We start from the raw sequence: 22,666 nt of genomic DNA on the forward strand, positions 1-22,666 counted from the left end.
TGCCTCTCCTACCAAGCTTGTGGACCTCCATCCACAAAGTTTGTGAAACAATACCAAAATTGTGAACAACACCTGTTACATTCTGCTGCTGCTGCTTTCCTGGGGAACTCAAAGTGCAATAGCTGCACTGGAATGCCATGACAGTATTTTTTATGCTGCAAATAACCTCAGAGAAGGCAGCCTCACCTGGCCAGGAGTGCTCAAGAGAGAGTTACTGGAATAAAGGGCCCTGCGTTTCTCTTGAAATTTGGGAAAACTGATAGTTGCCCGTCACAGATTTTCAGAAATGAGGTCTGTTTTATCACTCAGCATGGTCAGCTCCTGTCTGCAACAGTCATCTCTAAGTCCTCTTTTCCTTCCGCATCTCATCCAGGTTGCACAACAGCTGGCGCCAGAAAACGCTACCTTCACTCCTTGCCTGAGCACTCCCAACCATCACACCAAAACCATGTATGACAGCCTGGAGGTAACAAGGCACATGGTTTGCGGACAGGGCTGCCATGGCAGGATTTGCAGCCATTTGCAGAGGGGTGAGCTGCTGGTGGGAAGAGAATTATATTCCTTCAGAAAGGTGTTAGATGAAGTTTGTGAAGAGAGGTAGTACCTTTTTTCAAGACCAAAGATGTATTTTGTTTGTTTTTCAAAAAAAAAAAAAAAAAAAAAAAAGATATTGTTTTGGGCATGAGCCTTTCTTCAGATCTTGGAGTAGTTCAGCAGTGTCACAGAGCACACCGCACGGGTTAAATGGCGTTATTTTGTACCTTCTCTGGTAAAGGCACAGAAGGTGCCAGGCACCGTCGTCACCTTCGCTCCTGAAATTTCCGGCTGCGAGCGCCGCTTGCAGGGAGCGTGGTGCTCCCGGCTGGCCTGACGGACACTACGTACAGCCAGGCACCGTATCACCGCTCACAGCTTATTATTAGCCGCGATTAATTGCCGTCTATCCATTGTTTCCACTGAGCGGGGCGGGATCGGGCCTAGCGGGGAGCCGGAAGGCGGAGGCGGAAGCGGCGCTGCGAAGCCATTGAGCCAGGGGCCCCGTGGCCGCTCCTCGCCCGGCCCGGCCCGGCCCGGCCCTCCCCTCCCCTCGGCCGAGACAGAGGTGGGACAGCGCGGCCCGGCCGCGGCCCGGCGCCGGGGCCCGGTGGTTGTGCGTGCGCCGCGGGCTCTGCTGTGCAGCCCCGCGGGCACGGGGCGCCCGGTTTATTTGCCAGGGTCTTTGAGCCGAGCGGGGAGCGGTGGGGTGCAGCCCTGCGAAGGGCCGCGGGGAATGGGCTTTAAGGGCTTGGGGGAAAGCCTGTGTCCAGTGGGGCTCTGGCGTTGCTGGTACGAGGTTGCGTGCAGCTGACCTTGGTGGTTTGGGGATCGCAGCTTTGGGCTGGGAGGGCCGTCTCTACGGGAAGAGGGAGGCGAGAGCGCCTCATTGGGAGTACAAATGGCCCCTCGGGTACTCAGCTGCCTTTTAAAAATGCGAAGTTTGCAATATGTACGAGAGGTGGCAGCACAGTTTCTGAATTTGCTCTGAGAACCCCAGGGAATACCTCCGTGTCTCACAGGTGCTGAGGGTCCTCTCCTAAGAAGAGAGGTTAGTCATGTGTTACATATGGAGTGGTAATTCGCGTCGAGAAAATGGTTGATATTAATAAAGAAGGGGGAGATTTGAGAGTGTGGCCATGGGGGTTGGAAAGCCCCGTGGTTGAGATAACATTAGACTCCTAATGATGAGGCCATCAGGAATGTAAAAGAGCTTAGAGGGAACAAAGAAGGGTGATTCAGGAGACTCCATGCAGTCTAGCGTTTCTTGTTCTCCAGCTGTTAAGGCATGGAAATTTCTGGGTGTTTGCTGTTGTTGTATTCAAAGTTGTTTGACCAATGAAAAGTTGTTTTGAAAAGAACTGCTGTGGGGAGAAGGGTACAAGAGGGGAGCCTGCCCTCAAGATAAAAAAGGCAACACGATGAAGTTACATCAATAAACAAGCAGGAAAAAGAAGTGAAGAGGAACAGGCTGGCAGAACAGAGACCAGGACGGGAGCAGGCACATTGATCGCCTCATGAAGATAGCTTCGGCCAGAGTCAGCAAACCTCTCAGAGAAGCTCGTACAGAAAGTCACTGGAAATAGGTGCACTGGAGCTGGAGAGAACCTCGAGCTGAGAGAAGCGGACCTGTGCACACAACTGCCTCTCGCTGGTAAGCAGTTGCGCGTTATGGGGAATCATATGTCCTTAGGAACAAAGACTGTCCTGGTAAACTTACAGATAATTTTCCTTATTGGACAGTTTATGAGCCTGAAATATGGGACCAAACTGAGGTCAAGGTGTGGGACTCTGCAACTAAAAATGACAAGGTTGCAGTGGGATTGCTTGGCACCTGATGAGCAATCTCTGAGGCCTTAAAGAGCCATGTGGGACCACAGTCAGAAACGTGTGGCTTGCCAGATAGTGAGGGAGCTGCAGGCTCCTTTACTGATCCGACTGCTACGCCATCGGCCCCTCTACTGCTACAGCCATCAAAGGCTTTTGCTGTTACGCTCTCTGTTGACCTGAACGTGCCTTTTGACCCAGGCCACATTGGCCTTGAAAAGGAGATTGATATGTTTTTCTTCAATCTGGGAAGAACAGGATACATAAGGCCTGAAGACCGAGTTGCTTGACAACTTAAAGTGAGACATATTGTTCAAAAGGAATGGAAAATGGAGGCTTGTTAGTAATCAAGAAAAGGAATGGAAAATGGAGACTGTTAAGTCATGGAACTTAAAGGATTGTTTGTTACCTTTTCTGATTGTACAAATGTATAGGCATACTTGCATTTAGTATGTAAAGCAATGTTCTGTATATTTAGAATGTTTGATGTTTGTGTGTGCGTGTTGGTGGAGCGTAGACTCCCCGCACACCCAGTGCTTTTTACTTGCCTTTTATACCTTTTATAGCTGTTATACTTCTTATGAATATTTCTTTTATAAATATTACTAAATTCAGATTGAGTTGAGACTTCATTTATAACAATGTCTCTGAGGCACCTGAGCTGGAAGGAGAGTCTGTGAACACTGCAAAGTGACATCAACATAAAGCCAGCTGTGTCTTCAGTGTGATGGACTGAATAGTCCCTTAAGCTGTCTTCCATCTCTAGGCATCTGTGAATCATAGAATTGGATGTGTCCTAGTAGTTTGTAATACCAGTGTGACTCCTAGAAAACACACTGGGCATGACTCTTGTAATCATTTAGGTTTCCAAAAGACCTCTGAGATTATCTAGTCCAACCTTTAACCTAGCACTGCCAAGCCCACCACTAAACCATGTCCCAAAGCACTACATCTGTGTCGTTTTTGAAGACCTCCAGGGATGGTGACTCAACAGCTAACCTGGCAGCCTGTTCTAATGCTCCACAACCCTTTCAGTGAAGAAATTTTTCCAAATATCCAGCCTAAACCTCCCTTGGCGCAACTTGAGGCCATTTCCTCATCTTACCATATGATGCTTGGGAGAAGAGACCACTCCTCAGCACTCACATGTTTGTGCATTAGTTAAGATTTTTCCATTAGTACTTTTCCCTGCTCTGATTTTACCAATATAACACCTTGGAGGGACTGGTAGACCTATGTTAATGCAAAGATACCATATGTTGATTAATTTTCCTTAACTGGTCTAGTTGGCAAGGTGTACTCATACGGACACAATTTTGTAACCAGAACTAATGCTACATGAAGGTATTACACTACTTTAGCTATCTCCTTATAATTAAAGTGATAAGAAATTAAAGATACATAGACAAAACTTAAGTCCTTCATGCTCCAAGATGGAACGTCAAAGACATTGTTTTCCTCATGTATTGATTTGTGAAGTAAAGGGAGAAATTTGCTGGGCAACATAGCTGTTGTAACAGCAAGATTACTTTATATCTCAAATCAAATACCATAAGGATGTACATCTCTACAAATAAGGCAAAGTTGCATCATCAAGAGCACTGGAGAATCCCCCGAAACATTTACTCTGCAGACATAGAGCAACCATAGAGCATACTTGCTTGGAGGTTTTCTGACTGAAGGAGGTTTTTATTTGTTGGCAACAGTAGGAAAAGATTTGGATGCCGTTATCAACCCGACTTGGAATGGAAACTTGCTCCTCAGACTTGTTGAGGCACTAAACAGAAATAGTGTGTACATTACCTTTGCGCTGGCCTTTTTTGCTAAAGGAGAGTGTTTGTTGGCACAAAAATCAATGAACCAAAAAAGCTTAAACTTTTTTTTTTTAACCCGTTCAACCAGTATAAATCACAAGTGGGCCAATGATTGTTCTGTAGTGTTCCTTCCTCAGTGCCTGTTGAACCCTTTTTACCGGCTCTTTCTGTTTTTTCCTTTTTACTGGCCAGCTGATCCATGAAACATGTTGCCTCCAATAAGGTTGTCTTCTAACTACCCGATAATTCCCTGCTAAGCCTTCTTTCCCCTCCTGTTAATTTTGTCATAATTTTTCCATTGCTCAGTTATTACTAATTAAACACAGGTGTATGCATATGTGCAAAAAAGAAATGTGCATTTAAATTTGTAACATAAACTTCACAGTATGCTTAAGTGCTATCTGTAGCTGTATCTGATAGTTTTACAAACACTTGACCTAAACATACAGCCTATAAAATTTCTGTCAAGACCCCATCAACTTTGCTACTTAACTAGCTCTACTCTGCAGTTCAAACTCTTCTCTTGGTCCTCAGTGAGGTCTTAGCCCCATTTACACTTGCTGAACAAAGAGATCTTAAGGCAAAGAAAAGCTACTTAAATATTTATGATTCATTGAGGTTGATGTTGATTGTCACTGGATTATTGAGATTCTAGGGCAGCAAGACACAACTACCCTGATTTTGCACACCTGTTCTCCTTGTATATGACCCAGTAGGAGCAGACCATTCTGTTGGGGTGAATTCTAAGATCCGTGCACCTTCATCCATCGTGAGATTTGTCAGTGTGAAAAACCTGCCTCCTTCCTGTTTCACCTGTGATGAACAGAGCAGGAAATTTGTTCAAAAGAACTTCTGGAGGGGAAGAAGAGCATAAGCGCACATGCTTGGCTGACAGGCTGTTCAAAATACAGAACACACACACACACACACAAAAAAAAAAACAATAGACTGTCTGTCTATGGTAAAAGATGTCTCACACTGTCTAATAATGAATATCATTTCTCTGTGTCTACAGAAAATCATGGAAATGAGCCTTGATATTTAGTGAGAGTATCCGGTATTGAGAGAAGCAAGTTCAGCCTTAGCTTCTGTACGTGCTTTTAGACAAAGTAATCCAAGTAATGGTTGAAAGCAAAGTCTTTCAGAGAAGAGCGAAGGGACTAACTGGAAAACATGGTAAAAGTTCATGGTGGTAGTGCCTGGCTGATTTCATGTTATTTCGTATCGCTACATGTCAGGAAAATAATTTACTACATGCATAAGTGAGGAAGGCTTGAAGCTGCCAGCTCATTTGTGAAGCTCTGATTTGCACCATAATTGGGAAAAAAAAAGGAAGTTTTAGAGCTCCCAACAAGTACTCTGGAAAAGAAAAGGGTTTCTAAGGGTTAAGTGGGAGGGGGCTTCATAGGGAACATCTCTCACTTTGTTGTTTTTTCTCATGCTTGCTGTTCACAATAGCTGGGACAACAAAACTTGAGGAATGCGCCTTTCGGGAGAAGAGGATGTGCCTGCAAGAAGGTGTGGGGGGCTATGTGCATGAGTGTGTTACGCATATAGTGGGGTCAGGACTTTGTTCTGTATTCTCAAACTTCCTTGAAGCAGGCAGTATGCACCCCATACCACCCCACCCCAAGGGTTCTGTGTTTTCTTTTTAAAGGTTTTGCTTTTCTCTGTTATGAAGTCCTCACTTGCTGATCAGTCATAACAAACTGAGAGCATCAGCCACATTTTGCTAGAAAGAATTCTCTTCCCTTGGTATGTTAATAAGAACATTTTGCTGGTCACAGGAAAGCTGGCGCTGGCTGTCACAATAAGGACACTGCAGCATGCAACCCCACGTAGTAGGGGATATTTCCTTCCAGTACCAACTTGGCTTTCTGCAGAGAGATAAATCACTGAAGCTATATTTAATTCTTTCAGGATTATGTCAAGTTGCAGTGTCTTATTTCCCATATTTCCCTTCTGCATTTCCACCAAATCTTAGTGTTCCTATTTTAGGCTATGTAGGAAACTGTTGCACTAAGTTTAGATTATGCTTAACCATGCTGGTACTTTCACTGGTACATGTGTGGCCCACCATAACTTTTCTTAAAGGACAACTTAAAGGGAAGCATCATCACATATATTAATAGAGCCTTACTACCTTCTTCTTCCCCACTATGGATATTAATCTAACAAAGCTATAATAGGGAGCAGCAGTTTGGAAGGAGAACAAAATTAGTTCAGGACTGGGTAGCCTATGGTTGTAGCATGCTTACTTAATCTGGTTACACCAGAAGGGAGATTTAATGAAATCAGACCTCAGGTCTGCTTTCCCTCTTTTGGCAAGGAATAGCTGTGATCCAGTGGTGTTGTATTAATTGTTTTCACTTCATTGTTTGGGTGTCCTATGTTACCGCATCTTCACCAAGTCCCTGTAACTGCTGTGAGAAGAGAAACAAATTTTCTTGTCCTTATTTTAATTAATTAATTTCTAGGCCATTATATATATAGAACGGTTAGCATTGTGTGATAAGATTTGCACTCTGCTTAGGAAAGCCAGTTGGGAGAGCAGAAGAAAGAGTAGTGAGGGGAATTGAGCAAAAGAACAAAAAAGACTGTAGATAATTTCAGGGCCCAAGGAGGGGAAGGAAAGGAAGAACTAATGACCCTGCAGTTCTCCCTCTGCAGGGTTGTTCTGTCACACAACAGAGGTCCACCACTCACTGTGCTTCTGCAGACAGACATGGAGAGATGGCTTCTGCCATGTGTGCTTGGGCAACTTGCCTTTATTTTACTCTAATTCACCCTCACTGCATCATCCACTCAGTGGGGCTTTTGGAAAAGGAATCCCCAGCAGCTACTGTCAGCACTAGGGCCAAGCAGCAGGGCTGTACAGTTCCGGTGTGTCCACTAGAGGACAGTGCTATGTACCCGGGAGCTGGTGCCCTGTTGCAGCATTCCTGTGTGAAGCTGTTAAATTCTCACCTAATTTGAAATTCTTTATTAAATGCTGTCTAATTCAGAGCTGGCTTGCTGCCATGTTCCAGTAAGGAGCGGTTGGGCTATTTGTGTTGTGTTTTTTTGTTTGTTTTTTTTTTTTTGTTTAAGTGATAGTTTCTCAGCTTTGTTAAACCATGCATTTTATCGATAGGTGCCTTTCTGAGATGAATCTTATGTTCCTAAAACCTCTTTACATTAGGAATATTTTTGATTTGCTTGCCTATATTATTCCTTTCTTTCCCCTGTTCAAACACTTCTCTCCAAGTGTTCAGAAAACATGCTTTCATATCTCTGGCCACCTCCAGGGCGAGCCCTATAACGTAGTCCCTGGCAGGGCTGCTTATCCTGATGCCACAGGGACCCAGGCTAGCCGTCATTAAAAAGTAGGGCTTGGGGCCTGCCAGAGGTAAGCCTGTGTCCTGCTGAGACATCAGTTCTTTCAGAGCAGAGGGAGCACAGCAGGACCAGCACCAGCCACCTGGCCTGAAGGGAGAAGTTGCTGCAACAAGTCAAGGCTTAATTCAGTCAAGTGATCTTTGGGAGAGGTAATAAGAGTAGAAGTTCCAAATGGCTGCGCTTGGTGAAATTGCATTCCCGGGCTAATTCCTTACCCCGAGCCCAAGGTAAGTCAACTCAGGAAGAGCAGGGAGGCAGCCAACAGGTGCCCTAAACACGCCTTCAGGGCAATAACATGAAAGAACTGGAGGGAGAGAGCTGTTCAGGCGGGGATTAACTAGCAGTAAGAAGGTTCTGCTGCTTCATCGTTAGCTGGGCAGTTGGGCAATGGATGATTTTTCTGAAGGAGGTGAGTGCATTCTTGGTGCTGAAGTGGATTTAAATTTATGTCATGACAAATGCTTCAGAGTAGCTTGGCATCGACCAGGCTATGAATTCAGTGGCTCCTAGCCTTCCAGCAGAGAGCACTCCTTCCCACTGAGGGTCAAGCTGTGAATATTTTAATAGGTCACCATCATCAGCACTGGATATGGCAGGAAAATCTTGGCAGGAAGAAGAAATGGGTTTAATTGGAGAGGATTAAAGGTGTGTCAGTGTTGGTTTTAGCTGACATCCCTTCCGACCAAAGTCTGTGTTTGTAAGCAGTTTGTTTCTTGCATAATTGCTCTAGTTTACTGGTGATTCAGAAATACACAAGTCTCCCATGGAGTATTAAGAGAGGCTTTAACCTTTGCATTGTAAAGACTTGCACTAACAAGGTTTCAAGCAAAGAAAATCAGATTACTTATCAGTGCCGCTACTTTGCCACTGACCCTGACAATTTGGTGGTGATTTATTACTTCTGGCCTGCCTTCCAGGCCTGTTAGCAGAATGCTCCAAGCAGAACTGGCCTGAAGTTTTTAGGAGTCCCTAGAGAACCACACTGGGAGCCATTTCCTCCATCCATAGGATATCATATATCAGTCAGCATGAAGCAACACTGTTACAGCACTGCTGTCTAACCTGGGCCTTTCTTTTACTGTAACTATTTCCTCAGCAAGGCATTCAGATCGGTGTGCTTTACCTCTTGCCATGACACCTGGGCCAACCTCACGCGTCCTGCAGCAATCTGGGCTTGACTTGGCAGGTTTCTGCTGAGCGTGCTAGTTCAGTGTTCGCTTCGTAATCAAGCGTGTGTGGGTAGCTGTGTTGTTCTTTTCAGAAGAGCTGTGCGTGTGTTTCAAGTAAGTATGTGTTTAAGCACCTTGCGGCTTACAGCCAAAATGTCAAGCCCTTGGCAGAATTTGGTTCTAAACAAGCTGTTCTTGAAGATTTTTTTTGGTACACATTACTGGGACAACATGCTTCTTCAGAAATTCCCAAAGAAAACAGAAACATTAGGTGCCATTACTAGCAATGACTCAAGTCACTTGAGGTCACAAATTTACCTGTCATGATTATAATAGGATTAGCGTCTTTGACTTTTACCTCCTCAAGAGATCCTTCATCCTGTAATTGGTATATACTTGGTGTCTGTCAGTGTCTGTCTATCTTGACTGTGGTTTTATCCCAGAATTGCTTTCATACATTTGTTGTCTGACATAAAAATATGTTTCTTTAATTGCAGATTAGGTTTTTGGAAGTACCGGAAGTTTTTTGAGTAGGATTTTTCTGCTTGCTGGTTTAGACTAAAGCTGTGAAGCACATGCATAAACAAAAAGTTTATTACATGTCATTAAAATTCTTTCTACAGAAGGAGAATGGCTTTACTTTGTTATATAGCAAACTTTTCTTCCAAGTGGGAGCATTCAGCCTGAAATCTGTGTTTGTGTCAATTTCACACCTTAAGTTAGTGACCTTAACTTTCCTAAGCGCTGCTGTGTAGACAAGCTCTCAGGACAAATGCCGTGCCCAATGAAATAAAACTTGGTACAGCTGATACTAGTGACTTACAGGCTTGAAGTAAAATGGAAAGCGTCATAAATTCATCTGTGCCTTGCAGGCAGGATCATATGCTTTTCAATTGGCATAGCCAAATATCTGTTTGTACATAGATATCATTCCTTCCCAGTGGTAGTCACTGAACAGATTCTCTTCTACATTCCAGTGGTCTATATGAGAGCAGGTGTTTCTATATCCAACACACTTCAGCTCTGAAGCCAGGGCTGTTCTTTTGACTTGGAATAAGGACACATTCATTCCAAAGTCTGTGATACCAACTGCCATAAATATCCTTTTTTGTTTTTGTTTTTCTTAGCATTTTGCTTTATTTTAACAAAACGATCACTGTGATGGTGTTCTCTATTTAATTCAGATTTCCATATTCTACCTCTATAGGGTTAATTATTTCCTCTTAAAAAAAAAGTCCAAAAATTGCATAGTGTGCTAGACTGAATTTCATTCAGACAGGTGAATGTCTCAGTATTGCTACTGACTGCCAACAAAAAAAGTAACTTTAGGTATGTTTGTGGGGCTTATGTTTTAAACCTAAAATGTAAGGGTCAAAAAGCAGGCTTCCTATTTGAATTTGTATAGTTTGAAGAATCCCAGTTTTATTATACAGGGAGAAATATGTTATTATGTTTACACGTTAACTGAAAAATCTGAAAGCACTTTAAATTTTCTCCACATCCCTATGAGGTAGGTAAAATACATAATATCCAAGGTTTACATCACTTTGCAAAAAATGTAGTTGCCTTAGGTATTCAAGAGTTGTGTTTATTTATGAAACTAGTACCCAGCCCCGTGTGTGTTATATTTGAAGAACTCCCTGTATTACAGAAATGCCAGGAATGGCAGTGGAAAGGCTGGTGGTCAAAGAATGACAAGGTAAGGGAGATTATTCACAAAGTTAAGTTTCAGGATTTAACTGGGTAGGACTTTATGAAGTAAGTGTCTGTTATGAAGCCTCTGTAACCTCTGAGGATCTTGGGGCTCCCTGTTCTTCTGGAATATTACATGACAAGTAGTCACAGCTCTACTTCACCTTGCCCCCAATTCACCTTAGCAGCATATGTCTCTAAGGATTCAGTTTCACCACATACGGTGAGCAGAAATAGCAGCTTACTGTCATTGAAAGAGGGAAATACAGGTCCCTCATCTCAGCCCTCTCCATCTGGCTGTGTAGTTGTGCTTCTTATCTTCTGCTACTGTTATAAGTTACTGGATTCCTCTGCAAGCCAATTTATCCCACAACAGGAAAAAAAAAAGGCATTGAGGTTAAAAAAAAAAAAAAAAAAAAAGGTAGCTCTTTTATTTTTGACTACATTAGTAACTAGTGTGTTACAGTAAGTAAAACCATAGACTGAAGTATTTGATGCCAGGTATCCGCTGCCCACTCTATATGTTTCAGGGTATTTCAAGTCCTATCCTGTAGAGGGAATGCCTGTTAGTTGGGTGTTCAGGTCGGGGTGTATTAGGTGTGCTTTTGGAGCACATACATGTATTTCATGTGAGCTCTATCTGAAACTGTCCAGTTTGTGTGCTTTAAGACTGCTTCATGATGCAGACCAAGTGGGGACAGTCAGGCAATTAATTCCCAAAGAACACCCCTGACCTAAGCTGAAACATAAATAGAGACACAGCCTTAGTGAACTGAATCAGCTCTGCAGGGGAAGGGTATGTATGGAAAGCCAAGAAGAGGGGGAATGACCTTCTGTCCTTAGGCAGCAGGGAGCTGGATGTCAGCTCAGCTGTGAGCATGGACAGTGTAACTGCTCAGATGTTGTCCAAATCTGACTTCCTAGCATCCATCTTTTGAACATCTTGATGCTGGCGCTGGTTCACTTAAAAAAAGATGAGAGGTTTATAGCTGAAAGCTGCATGCTGTGCAAGGCATGAGGGCATTAGCTAAAACTTGACATTTCTTACTAGCTGCAGGGGGAAAGTGTCCATTCAAGAAAATGGTGCAGGTGAGCAAAGATACCTGATTTGCAAACAAGTAAACACGTTTCATTCATGGATAGGTGCAAGTTTTGGGCATGGACATGGTTAGCTGTGTTTGATCTGATCATGGATACACAAAAAAGTCGGTCCTAAAAGAATACGTGCTACACCACACTTTTTGAAAACTGCACAGTGTGACTCTCAGATAGTGGAATCAGTGAAGGCTAAGCTCCCAAATGGAAATCCGTGGCCAAGATTTTAAACAAGTAGTATCACAGACACCAAAGCTGACAAAGCACAGCTTCTGATGTTTTCTGCCTTGTGTTGATAACTACACTTTTGTAGTGGGTGACCGAAATCTTCCAGTCATCTCATTTCAGTCTCTCATTTATAGAAATATACAGGTATCTTCAATGAAGGTAAAGCAGAGTCTCCTTCTGCCTATTTTCATAAAAGGTAAAAGACCCAAACATTTTTGAGAGTACCTTCTCCGTCCTGTGGGGTTTGAATGGGCCAATATTCTACCTAGATACCGGGTGATTACACAGAGAATCAGTAGGGTTGGAAAGATATCCAAGATCATCTGGTCCGACCATCCCCCTACCACCACTATCACCCACTAAACCATGTCCCCAAGCACCACGTCCAACCTTTCCCTGAACACCCCCTGGGACGGCGACTCCACCACCTCCCTGGGCAACCCGTCCCAGTGCCTGACTGCTCTTTCTGAGTAGAAATGTCTCCTCATTTCCAACCTGAACCTTCCCATGCAAAACCTGAGGCCATTCCCTCTGGTCCTATCACTGGTTACCTGTGAGAAGAGGCCGACCCCCAGCTCTCCACACCTTCCTTTCAGGCAGCTGTAAAGAGCAATAAGGTCTGCCCTGAGCCTCCTCTTCTCCATACTGAACAACCCAAAGCCACTCCTCACAGGACTTGTGCTCCAGGCCTTTTACCAGATTCAAGTTCTAAGTGAATAGGTGAACTTTTATATTTAGACTCCTACTCTGTAATTTCTAAGCCTATCACCTGAGGAATTTGGAAATTTAACTGGGACATAAGAAACCAACTTGGTTTGGGAGAAAAGATGTATTAACGAGGGTTTACAATAGTCAATTTTCTGTTTAGTTGCAGGCATGTACTGCATTTTGGAGCTCTAAGATTTTTGCTTTTCTTGTAGGTGACTTAAAGATGGATTCTCCCAAAGAACCTCAGCCTACAGGAGAGTTCAAATGTCAGCTATGTGGCTTAACAGCTCCATACACGTACTATGGGCAGAAACCACCAAACACACGCTCTATCGAGTAAGTACAGTCTTTCACATTACAGATTTCAGTATTGCTATGGGCATCAGAAGCCTTGTGCTGCGGAGTGATGTGCAATGTGTGAACCCAGTAATACGCAATATTGGCCCTGAATAGGAGGTTTGGTACTTAGTGACCTCTTTTTTTTCCAACGGAAAAAAATAAAATAAATTGTACAGCATTGATAGCAAGGACAGATACCAACTTTATGATCCCGCTTCAGTGCCATGCAAAGTTTTGTATTTAATGTATTTCCAGCCCTGCTGGCCACCCTACAACTTACCTGTGCCATAATTTACTTACTAGAATACCACTGACTGTGTCAGCACAGCATTTCCTTGCGGCCACGTCATGTGGGCAAAACATAAACACTGTATGAATTAAATATGTATGGTAAATACAGTTTTTAAGAGCTGTTTGGCATGTGGAGTTTTGAACAGCGATGCTTTCTTGCATAACTTAGAAAATTCTTTGTCTGATTGTATGACATTAAAGCGTGGCAATTTAGTACATACCTACGTTTTAGGAGATTCAAGCCTTTTTCTTCTCTGCCAAGTAGGGATAGGTTGACCAGAAAAAATGCAGTTACTACTTTGTCTGTAGACATCAAACTCTCCACAGAACAAATCAGCTTTAAATACGTGAGCAGCTCTGTTGAGGCCATCCCACTCAACAAACCCAACAGGCAAACATGGCCAGGAACTCACTAGAACTGGAAGTCAGGCATGTACTCAATGTTTCATCCCACTAAGACTGCTCGCTTTCTTACAAAACAGAAACAGCTGTTGGTCACCACCTAGTTAGCTGGGCTGAGATCTGATGTGTTATCCTTAAGCAAAGGTATTTTTATCATTCCAAATCCCATAGTGCTACTGTTTTTCCCCTCTTCCACTCAGAAGAGAAATGGACCCCCTTTGATCAGGTCCTTTCATAAAGAGTGTGAATCAAAGCTGAACATGAACCTTAACTTTAGGTTATCCACGCTCGGTTTTAGCATCTCAGCTTTATTTGAATTGCTGGGATTCAAAAAGCAAAAGAATAGTGCAGAAGCATAACATTTTTGTATGTGCATAGAAGAAAAAGCTTTGCATTCTATCTTTATTGACTTATTTTCTGGTCCACTCATGGGGCCTAATTGCAGTACTGCAGGAAACATGCCAAACCTGAAGGTTTGTAAAATGGCCTGGACTCTGCACTGGTGATAACTACATTAAGACTCAATCTTGCAAGGGGAGCTTTGTAAAGGTAATCCAGTCTTTGTACACTAGAAGACTTGTTGAGAAGGTGATCTGCCATTTAAAGATCCCTGATCCTTCCTACCAGTGGAAAGCTTAAGCCCTGCCACTTTTTCATTGAGTGGAGGGAAAAGGAGAAAGGAGAAAGGAATGCACTTACAGATGCATGTGTAAATACATGTGTGTGTGTACGTAGGCAATTAAAAGGTAGTATGAGTTAACAGAATACCTTTTAAATATATATTGTACTCCGTATTACTACAGAATCCAAGCCTGATGCAAGAATAAGCCAGCCTTGCAGGGTGCCCTGTGCAGACAGACACCCAACAGACTTCTGCACTGTTTTGCCTGGAGCTCCCGGAAAGCATAATGCCTTAGTCTTTCCCAAGCAGGTTGCCAAATTATCAATAAATGCTTTCCCTTGTTACCCTGAAGCAAACAGTACAGTCTCTGACATAAAGTAAGAATATTTCATATCATTGTAATGTTCTCTGCTAGTAGGTCCTGCTAGCAAGAGGTAGGAACCATAGCTTTACAGCACCAAAATAATTAAGAGCAGTGAAAGCTCTTTTTATTTTATACTCAGATGCAGACAGCTTCAGAACAGAAATCCTACTTAAAGTTGTGCAACTGCCTCCTTTCAGCTCTTCCCATACTGCAAGATCTACCTTTGAAAGCATGACATTCTTCTCTTACAGGCTTTTGGAAGACTGCTATGTCATGAAGGATCCTTTCACACCTGACAAGGAAAAAATCCTCATCCTTGGGTCTCTGTGCAGTTTGTGTGGCCTATCAGTGTGCGTTGGTGCAGTAAGTGGCAATCAAAACAAGCTTTTTCAATCACTTTTTGTTCCAGCCCTGGTGATCTATCAGAGAAAGAGCAAGCAACAAAAACCCAAAGAGACTATTTTTAAGGCGGGCTAATTGTATGTTCTTGTTGATTCTCCCAGATAAAGCTCTTTGTATAAAATAGAAATGATCAGCAAATTTAAGTGTGTCATTTACAGAAGAGCACAGTCTAGCTTCACAAAAGCAGTTCATGCTCTTTCTTCTTTATTAGCACATGAAAATGAAGGGGAGGTCACATATTACTTCAAGACCTTAAGGTTCCTTCTCAGAGTATATTGTACTATACCAATGGTAGATTTTTCTTCCTTAAAGGGGTTATGAACGCCCATGGATTATTAGGTTTGCATCCACAACACAGGGTTGCCATCCAGTTTGCAAAAGCTTGGATGTAGAAAGTGAGCAGGGAGGATAGTTGTGCGATGCTAGGATAGCTCTCCAAAGAAGAATGAATTTGAATAGCAGCTGGTAGGCAACCTTAAGCTATGGAATCTGAGTGCGGTCCAGAAAGGTGGTGCAAAATTACAGTTGTCTTAATAAGTTCTCTTCAGTGCCAAACTGGTCCCTTTGTTTGCTGTGAGTTCAAAGCAAAAATGAAGACAAGTTATTACACAGTTATCAGTGTCTGGAGGCTGTACTGTGCTTCCTTGAGGCAGCAGAATGAATTGGGAAAACTCAAGGTTCTACTCTTTTCCCCCATCAAGCCAGTTCTGTGGCTGAAAGAGACTTAGGACTCATGTAATAGTCAGATGCATGGGTGATTCAACCCATGAGGACGTGTCATCAGATTGTTTATTTGGACAACAGCATGTGTTTGTTCAACCAGACACCACTGTGTCAGCACAGAGAGCAGCCATATCCTGGCCTTCTCTATCAATGTGGCTGTTCTTCACCTGGAGCAATGTGCTTAAATCACATGTGCCTTGGTGTCAGCTAACGTGTCATCTTTAGCAATTTTCAAATACAACCTTTTCAGCCCATTCTTTGGCTGCAGTTGCTAGGGGCCAGCTTCAGTGACGTGATACTTGATGAAAGTAGCTGGCAGCATGAGTTTAAAACAAACAAAGCAACAAAAAACAGATGTGCAGTTTGTAAAGGTGTGGAATTTTTTTGTGGTTTCTGATGGCCAGTTATAATTGGATGAAGGTAGGATGAAGAACACCTCTGACTTGATCAGAGCCGGAGGTGAGATGGTATGGACAACTGAGACAGTTCATATGCCAATGCATATGAAATTCTCTTGAGCAAAAAACAAAAGGTCAAATTACAATGACAAAATTTAGAGGGTTATACAGACACAGCTGAAGAAAACTGGCACTCTTGGATAAGTTTAGGTGTTAACCTAACTCGCAGGGAGGTAGTACTAAGGATAGATTTGGCCCACTGCACTAAGGAGGGTGTGCAATAACACATTTCTCCTGATCAGGTTTGTTTCCCTTTTCTGAAGTCACTTTTGTCATTTAAATGAATGAAAATCACCAAAAGGTCAGATTAGAATTTGTAACTGAGACTTGTTTTTCTTTCTGGAACTACCTGAGGATTCCTATGGGAATCAGATGAAGCCTCAGTGCTCTCTGGTTATGTTTTCAATAGCTGGGTCAAGTTTCCAGAGCCAACAAGCTTAGGGCAGTTGTGTGTGTGTGCACTGTGTGGAGGCAAAGCTGACATGTGAGCAAGATCTTCCTAGTGACAAAGTCCATGTCTTGGCTGGTAGCTGCCTCACTCCCACACACAGCCAGAGGAGGAGCAAACATACAGGCAAGTACAGATAGCCAGATAGTTTGGGCTTGTGAGCTTGATTCCTGCCATAACAAGTCAGGCTTATCCCTCCTTTTTATCAGCACGGAATTAGTATCTCAGGCACATTTGGGGCAAACTTGAGCTCATTTCAGTATTTGCATTCCCAAATTAAGGAGTGTTTGACTTTATGAAGGATTTAACAGATATTTTCAAATCTGACAAGTAAATCTGTCAGAAGGTCTGAGTTTCAGCCTCAGTATCTTTCCACACGGTGTGCCTTTTCTGAATGAAGGCGGGCCTTTGTCTTTTAAAAGATTTATTTAACTGAAAATTTTATCTAGGGCATGACAGCATGGAGGACATTAGCAGTGAGCCAGTAAAAGTCTCTTTTAGTATTTTTGGCATTCTTGCCTATTTTAGTTATTGGAGAAATATGTCGGTCATTTATTTGTTGTTATCTGAGTATTCAAGATTCCCCTGTTGGTATCACTCAAGGCAAAACCTTGCTTGTAAATTATTGAAAATAAATTCCTTACCAAACTGGCCAGGCTAGATAGTGAATCATGCATACAACCATGGTTTCAAAATCTATTTAGCAATGCTGCTTAGGTAACATTGAAAGAGATCTGCATAAATGATAATTAATGCTTTAAACACCCACACCAAAGTAGGTAAACACATACTATTCCTCTTTCATTTAGGGAAGATTAGAGTGCAGGGAAGTAAAAACTTTCCAAGGCAGTAGAAAGAGCCAAAGTCAGATTAATATCTCTGTGGGTTGTTTTGGCTCCTTTTTATGCTTGACCTAAGTACATCAACTCAGCCTTACACTGAGCATTTCCATAATGTTTTAACATAGAACGATTTTCGTTAACTTCAATTCCTTTCTTGGGCCACTGTTGCGAAGAAGCTGGACCAGTATGATGGAAAGCTTTCAGTGACAGATTGCTGTCATTTTTATGTTAATTCAAAATATTAGTAGGCTAACATGTGGTAAGAGTAAGACTTTTCTGACCTTAGATTTGGCAAAGGGCTTGGATTAAATTTGCTAGCTTTTATATCCAAGGAGGCTGATCAAATTTTAGGCTTTTCTTGAGACATCCTGTGCTATCTGAAGGGTCTTTCCTTACAGTTTCCATGTCAAACTAAGTCAAGACTTAGCAGCTGTTCTGCATAATGGTCATAAGCTCACTTTTTCAAATGTTCTCTGAAGTTTCACCAAGTTCACTTACTTCAATCAGCTTGCAGCACACATCACTGTGCTGAACCAATCTTTAGCATAATGTATTATTAAGTGCATTTGGTCCAAGTGGAATAATTCTACTGATTATCTGTAATGTCTTAAAACATGCCAAAAAATATAAAAAGGAGGATAATAAAACTACTGGTAAAAGTCCTTAGGAAGGTCAAGTGCCCTTTTCCTGTTTCAGAAAAGGGGAGAGGAAATGATAAAAGCTGACCATATTAGTCATTTCAAACAGCTTTTTCTTTTTCTTGCAAAACTTACTAAACAGAGGTTTTAAACACCTAAAAGAAGTGGCTTTTAGAGAAGAAATACAAATTTCATCCCTTATTGCTCACCACAGCAGAAGCTGAGTAAACACTGATCCTAGACATGGTTGTAGGTATCAAATGATAAATGTAACACTACAACTACTTTCCACTCAACTTTCAGGTCAGGCCAGTAAGGTCAGTCCTGGACAAGGTTAGGCACAACCTTTCCTTTACATTAGAGTTTCCTTTACAAGTGTGGTTAAGATAATACCCCTTTATATATAACTTTGAGACATGATCCATGTGAAAGCAGAAATAAACTGTCAGTCAGCTTTGGCAGCTCAGTTTTGCCTGCACTGGATTATTTAGTTTGTAATGAAAATGATCCCTTGGTTGCAGAAGGTGTAAAACACATTAAAGAATTAAACAGCTATCCAACTAAGGGCAGAGTCCTATCAGGATTATGATCAAAGAAAGGCTTGAATATACACATCAAGTGTAAGTCAACAATTCAGCCTCTCTGTTAAAACAACAGAGAGGCTGAATTATCCCATTACCAAGAGAGGAGGGGAGGATAAAAGGTGTGTGGACCCAGCATCCAGAAGTGCATGGTTCATAGAGATAGTTTTTGCATGAATTCCATAGGTGGAAATCAGCAGAAGTTGGCAACTCATTTCAGCTAAAAGGCTGCAAGCTGAGTGCCTGTATATCCGTGAGTCGCTGGGTCTTAACATATCAGTTTCCCATCTGCAGAGAGGGGGAAAAGCCTCTCCTCCCCTGTGCCATTGCTGAGCAAGAGCCTGTGGTGCAGAGTCCATCACTATGGAGCCATGAACTTAACTTGGGGGCGGGGGAGCCAAATGCCGTATTGTAACACAAACAACAATAGTAGGACCAACTTAAAGTCTAATCTTCCCTTTTTAATCAGAAGCTTAAAGTATTAAGGATATCAAGAGACAAAAAACAATAGGCTGTGGAGTCTGGGCAACTGAAATCCAGCCTCAGACCATTCAGAGTGCTTTTTTGGAGACTGAGGTCTCACACTGCTGTGAATATGAAGGAGCCTGGCAGCCAGTGCAGAAAAGGACAATAGGTGAAGAGAAGTTGTTCCTCAGGACTGAAAGTCACACAGAGACAGGGTGATTGCGATTTTGTTGTAATCATATGTTGCCTGCTGCTGAAGTACAGACAGAGGCATGGGAAACAAAAGTGAGACCAGGAATGTGGAAAGATCCAAGCCAAGCCCCCAGAGAAAGACCAGTCACAAATGACCATGGCAAGAGGAAAACTTTGCTATTTAGGTAAAACCCATGGAATCCATTACTCCTGAAAAGATGTCCTGATCCATCTGATGTCTTTATGCTTAAAACCCCATGAATAAATCCATCAGCATCACCAGCCCTAGCTTACCTGTTAAATCCTATTTGGAATTTAGTGATCGGCACAACAGAACCCCGTGCATGGCAAAGAAATAACACCGTAATAAACTTCTCCTTCAGTTGTCCAAACTCTGCACTGCAAATGGATCAAAATATTCCAGCAATTTTGCTTCTTCCTGTTCCATAACTGTAGCACCTGGTTAGAGCTAACTGCATGAAAAATAAATTTGGGGTCTCTAACACTTGCTAACCAAATCGAACATTAACTATGCCAGATCACAGTGTCATAGTGTTTGCCCTCAGGCCATTTTGTGGAAATTGGTGAGGAAGAGCTTTCTGAGCCTGTAAGTCTCAAATGCCAGTGCAGAAAGTCAAAAGATCCTCCCAGTAAGGAGAAATCTCAAACAGCTAAATGAAGATTTAGCTTTAGAAGAATCTCTTACTCCCAGAAAGATGTTCTGATCCATCTGAACTGATGTCTTTATTCTTGTTTAACTCTCCAGGGATAATCCATCAGCAACAGCAGCTCTCGCTAACCCATTAACTCCTGCTCAGAATTTAGTGATAACTCCAGGAGAATCACGGATGGTGGCTGAAGGAAAAGCCAGTTGAAAGGAAATGAGTAACTGTTCTCTGTAGTAGTAAGCTGATGAAGGTCAGTTCTTTAAAGTGAACAATGTGATAGTTCATTTGGTTAGCAATTGTTACAGTCCAGTTTTTTATTTTTCAGTTAGCTCTAACCAGATGTTAGAATTACTGAAAAGGAAGGAGCAAAATTGCTTTGTTCTTTAAACTAGAAGAATAATTTAATTCATAAGAAGAATTCTAAATACGAATGTGGTTTAATGAGATTGGAATTTAAGCAGTTCCATTTTGTGTACCACTAACATTTTTTTTTTTTTTTTTTTAAACAGGAATGTAGTCTGTTCTATTCCAAAAGGTTCTGTCTCCCCTGCGTGAATGAAAACCTACAGGCTTTTCCTTTGGAAATACAAGAAGACATGGATAAAAGAAAGCCCCAGAAAAAATCCTTCCCTGGTAAAAAGATGGATACAAGAACATAAATACTGAAGGACAAGACAGAGAGAGAGTTCTTTGGCTTCACTTTCTGCTCTCTCCTTTTTAAGACTATCATGTTGCTCCTTTTAAAGTGACCTTTATCAGCTCACTACTACAGAAAACAGTGACATATTTCCTTACAACTGGCTTGGCTTCAAGCATCATCATGCAGCAGTTGCAGCACCAGCAATAACACCTTAAGGTGTTGAAAAGTTAGAAAGAAAGGCAGACAAGCCTGTTGTCACATGCCAAATGCATATAGTAAAAAAAATAAACAGTGTTAAAGTATAGGAAGTATGTCCAAATTTCTCATTTGTTATTTCACTGTTTTGTATTGTTCTTGACACTCCCACAGTGTTATGAAAAATCAGAGAGATTTATCCATTTGGTATATATAATTCGGTATATGTCCAAGAAAGTTGATATATACCAAGTGTTAACCTGACAGTGCTAGCTTCGTAAGATTACAGTAGGAAAGAAATTCAAAGCTTTATTTTTAAGCGTAAAATAAAACTGTTGGGAGAAAATGTCATAGATACCCACAGAAATACCTGGATTCAAGATCCTAATCTCAGTAATATCACAGCATTAAGACTTCTGAAGGTAAGAGCATTTATAATGTAATAAAAAAAAATGAAATGTGATGCAAGTCTGCAGTCACTTTCTATTCAATCTTCCAGCCCATGTGTGCACAGCAATAGGAGGTGTTAAGGACCCTTATTATGTCTAGCTTAATCTGGAAATAGAAAGGTTTAGCTCCCAAGCTCAATTCCTTCCTAAACTGGGCAATTGAACAGCTACAGTAGGAATCTGAGGAACAGTTTCAGTCAAAAAAGAAAAGAAAAAAGCATAAAATTGTTAGGGAAAAAGCAATTTGTTTAGTTTAAATACTAATTTCATGATTAACTGTGTTGACATTGACTTAATTACAAGGAAAATTTAAATTTAAAACTGTGTATCTGTTAAAAAGCAATCAACATAGTGAGATATTTTAAGTTCATTAAGACTTTCTAATGTCCTAAAATGCTTCATTCTGTTTTTACTGAGCCCAGGATATTGGTTTTCCCTGTTGGAGATTGGAATTTCTTGCAGTTACCAGGAGTAGCAACGGTGGACCTATTAGTATATTTTTCAAGCTCTGGTTGCTTTAAGACATAAAAAACATGCGCATCATTAATTGCCTAAAAAAGTTACATGTGAGAATTTAATATTTTAGAGTCCTTCTGTATTATTCTTTCAATGAAAGTGATATAAAACTTACTTAAAATGAATAGCATTAAATTTCAGTTTAGTTTGTTTCAATTCAGTTTCATTCTCAAATCAGAATTCTGAAGAGTGAGGTGCTATAAATGGAATCATATTGCCTTTCCATCTTAAAACTGTAGGCATAAGCTGACAAAAACCAACATACTTATGTGAAATCACATCATGTGTTTGTACTGACAAATGTCTTTCTCAAACATTATCTGTTTATTTCCTTTATTTCACAACATTTGCAGCAGGTTGTATTTAAACTCTTAGCCTGAAAGGAGGTTTTAAAAGCGTGGCTAGAGCAGTTCACACCTCAGTAAGAATGTGCCTTTGGGTAGCATGACGTGTAGGCATGCCACAGCCATGGAAGGTGTACCCACTGTGTGCTGGGAAGGCTCTCTCTGGTCTCTGAGCTGTATTCCCTCCCATTCAACTTATTCTGTGCCTTCTAAGAAAAGCACAGTTAACTCATTTATTCATAATTATTATCTTTGCAATCACAATCTAAGAATCATTTAAGTCCCTCAGAAATTACTTTACCTTTCAGTACTTAAGTTCAGCTGGAGGGGGGAGTGGAATTGGTATTAAACGGGGGCAAAATCTGAAACTACACAATCTTTGATTTGACCCTGTACACCTAGTTTAAGTACAGTACAACAGAAAATGCTAAGTTAAGGATACCTCTGCTTCACAGTTACCTGGTTACACGCACCTTTTAGGTGAAGAAAAACTTACTTCAAAGCAAGTACCACAAAGTGGTACAGTAGCCCAGATTTGTCAGATACATTGTCATCTGTGGTCCATGCATTAGGGAAAGGAGGCTGACCTACATGTAATTCAGTAAAGGGTTATTATCTGTGCCCAACTATTAATATTTGTGT

General features: G+C 41.7%; 1 protein-coding gene across 3 annotated transcripts; it reads left to right on the forward strand.

Moving 5' to 3' along the window:
- Positions 1-863: 863 nt before the first annotated feature.
- CDPF1 (cysteine rich DPF motif domain containing 1) lies at positions 864-20,824 on the forward strand. 3 transcript variants are annotated; one of them, XM_027453584.3, is made up of 5 exons: positions 879-1,102; positions 1,982-2,188; positions 12,658-12,781; positions 14,715-14,826; positions 20,390-20,824. In XM_027453584.3, exons 3-5 carry the CDS (start codon positions 12,669-12,671, stop codon positions 20,537-20,539), a joined length of 375 nt encoding a protein of 124 aa, XP_027309385.1. In that variant the 5' UTR covers positions 879-1,102; positions 1,982-2,188; positions 12,658-12,668; the 3' UTR covers positions 20,540-20,824. The 3 variants fall into 3 exon arrangements, 2 of the variants coding, with proteins under 2 accessions (XP_027309440.1, XP_027309385.1); XR_011810700.1 differs by lacking the exon at positions 879-1,102 and adding an exon at positions 19,979-20,130 and having other exon boundaries at positions 1,109-2,188; positions 20,390-20,528; XM_027453639.3 differs by lacking the exon at positions 1,982-2,188 and having other exon boundaries at positions 864-1,102.
- Positions 20,825-22,666: the final 1,842 nt, after the last annotated feature.

This window comes from Anas platyrhynchos, chromosome 1, assembly GCF_047663525.1.
Source record: "Anas platyrhynchos isolate ZD024472 breed Pekin duck chromosome 1, IASCAAS_PekinDuck_T2T, whole genome shotgun sequence".
Taxonomy (NCBI): Eukaryota; Metazoa; Chordata; class Aves; order Anseriformes; family Anatidae; genus Anas; species Anas platyrhynchos.

Coding starts and splice junctions, on each gene's coding strand:
- CDPF1 (XM_027453639.3), top strand. CDS start 12,669: ATGGATTCTCCCAAAGAACCTCAGCCTACAGGAGAGTTCAAATGTCAG. Junction 12,782..14,714: donor CCAAACACACGCTCTATCGA/GTAAGTACAGTC, acceptor CTTCTCTTACAG/GCTTTTGGAAGACTGCTATG. Junction 14,827..20,389: donor TATCAGTGTGCGTTGGTGCA/GTAAGTGGCAAT, acceptor TTTTTTAAACAG/GAATGTAGTCTGTTCTATTC.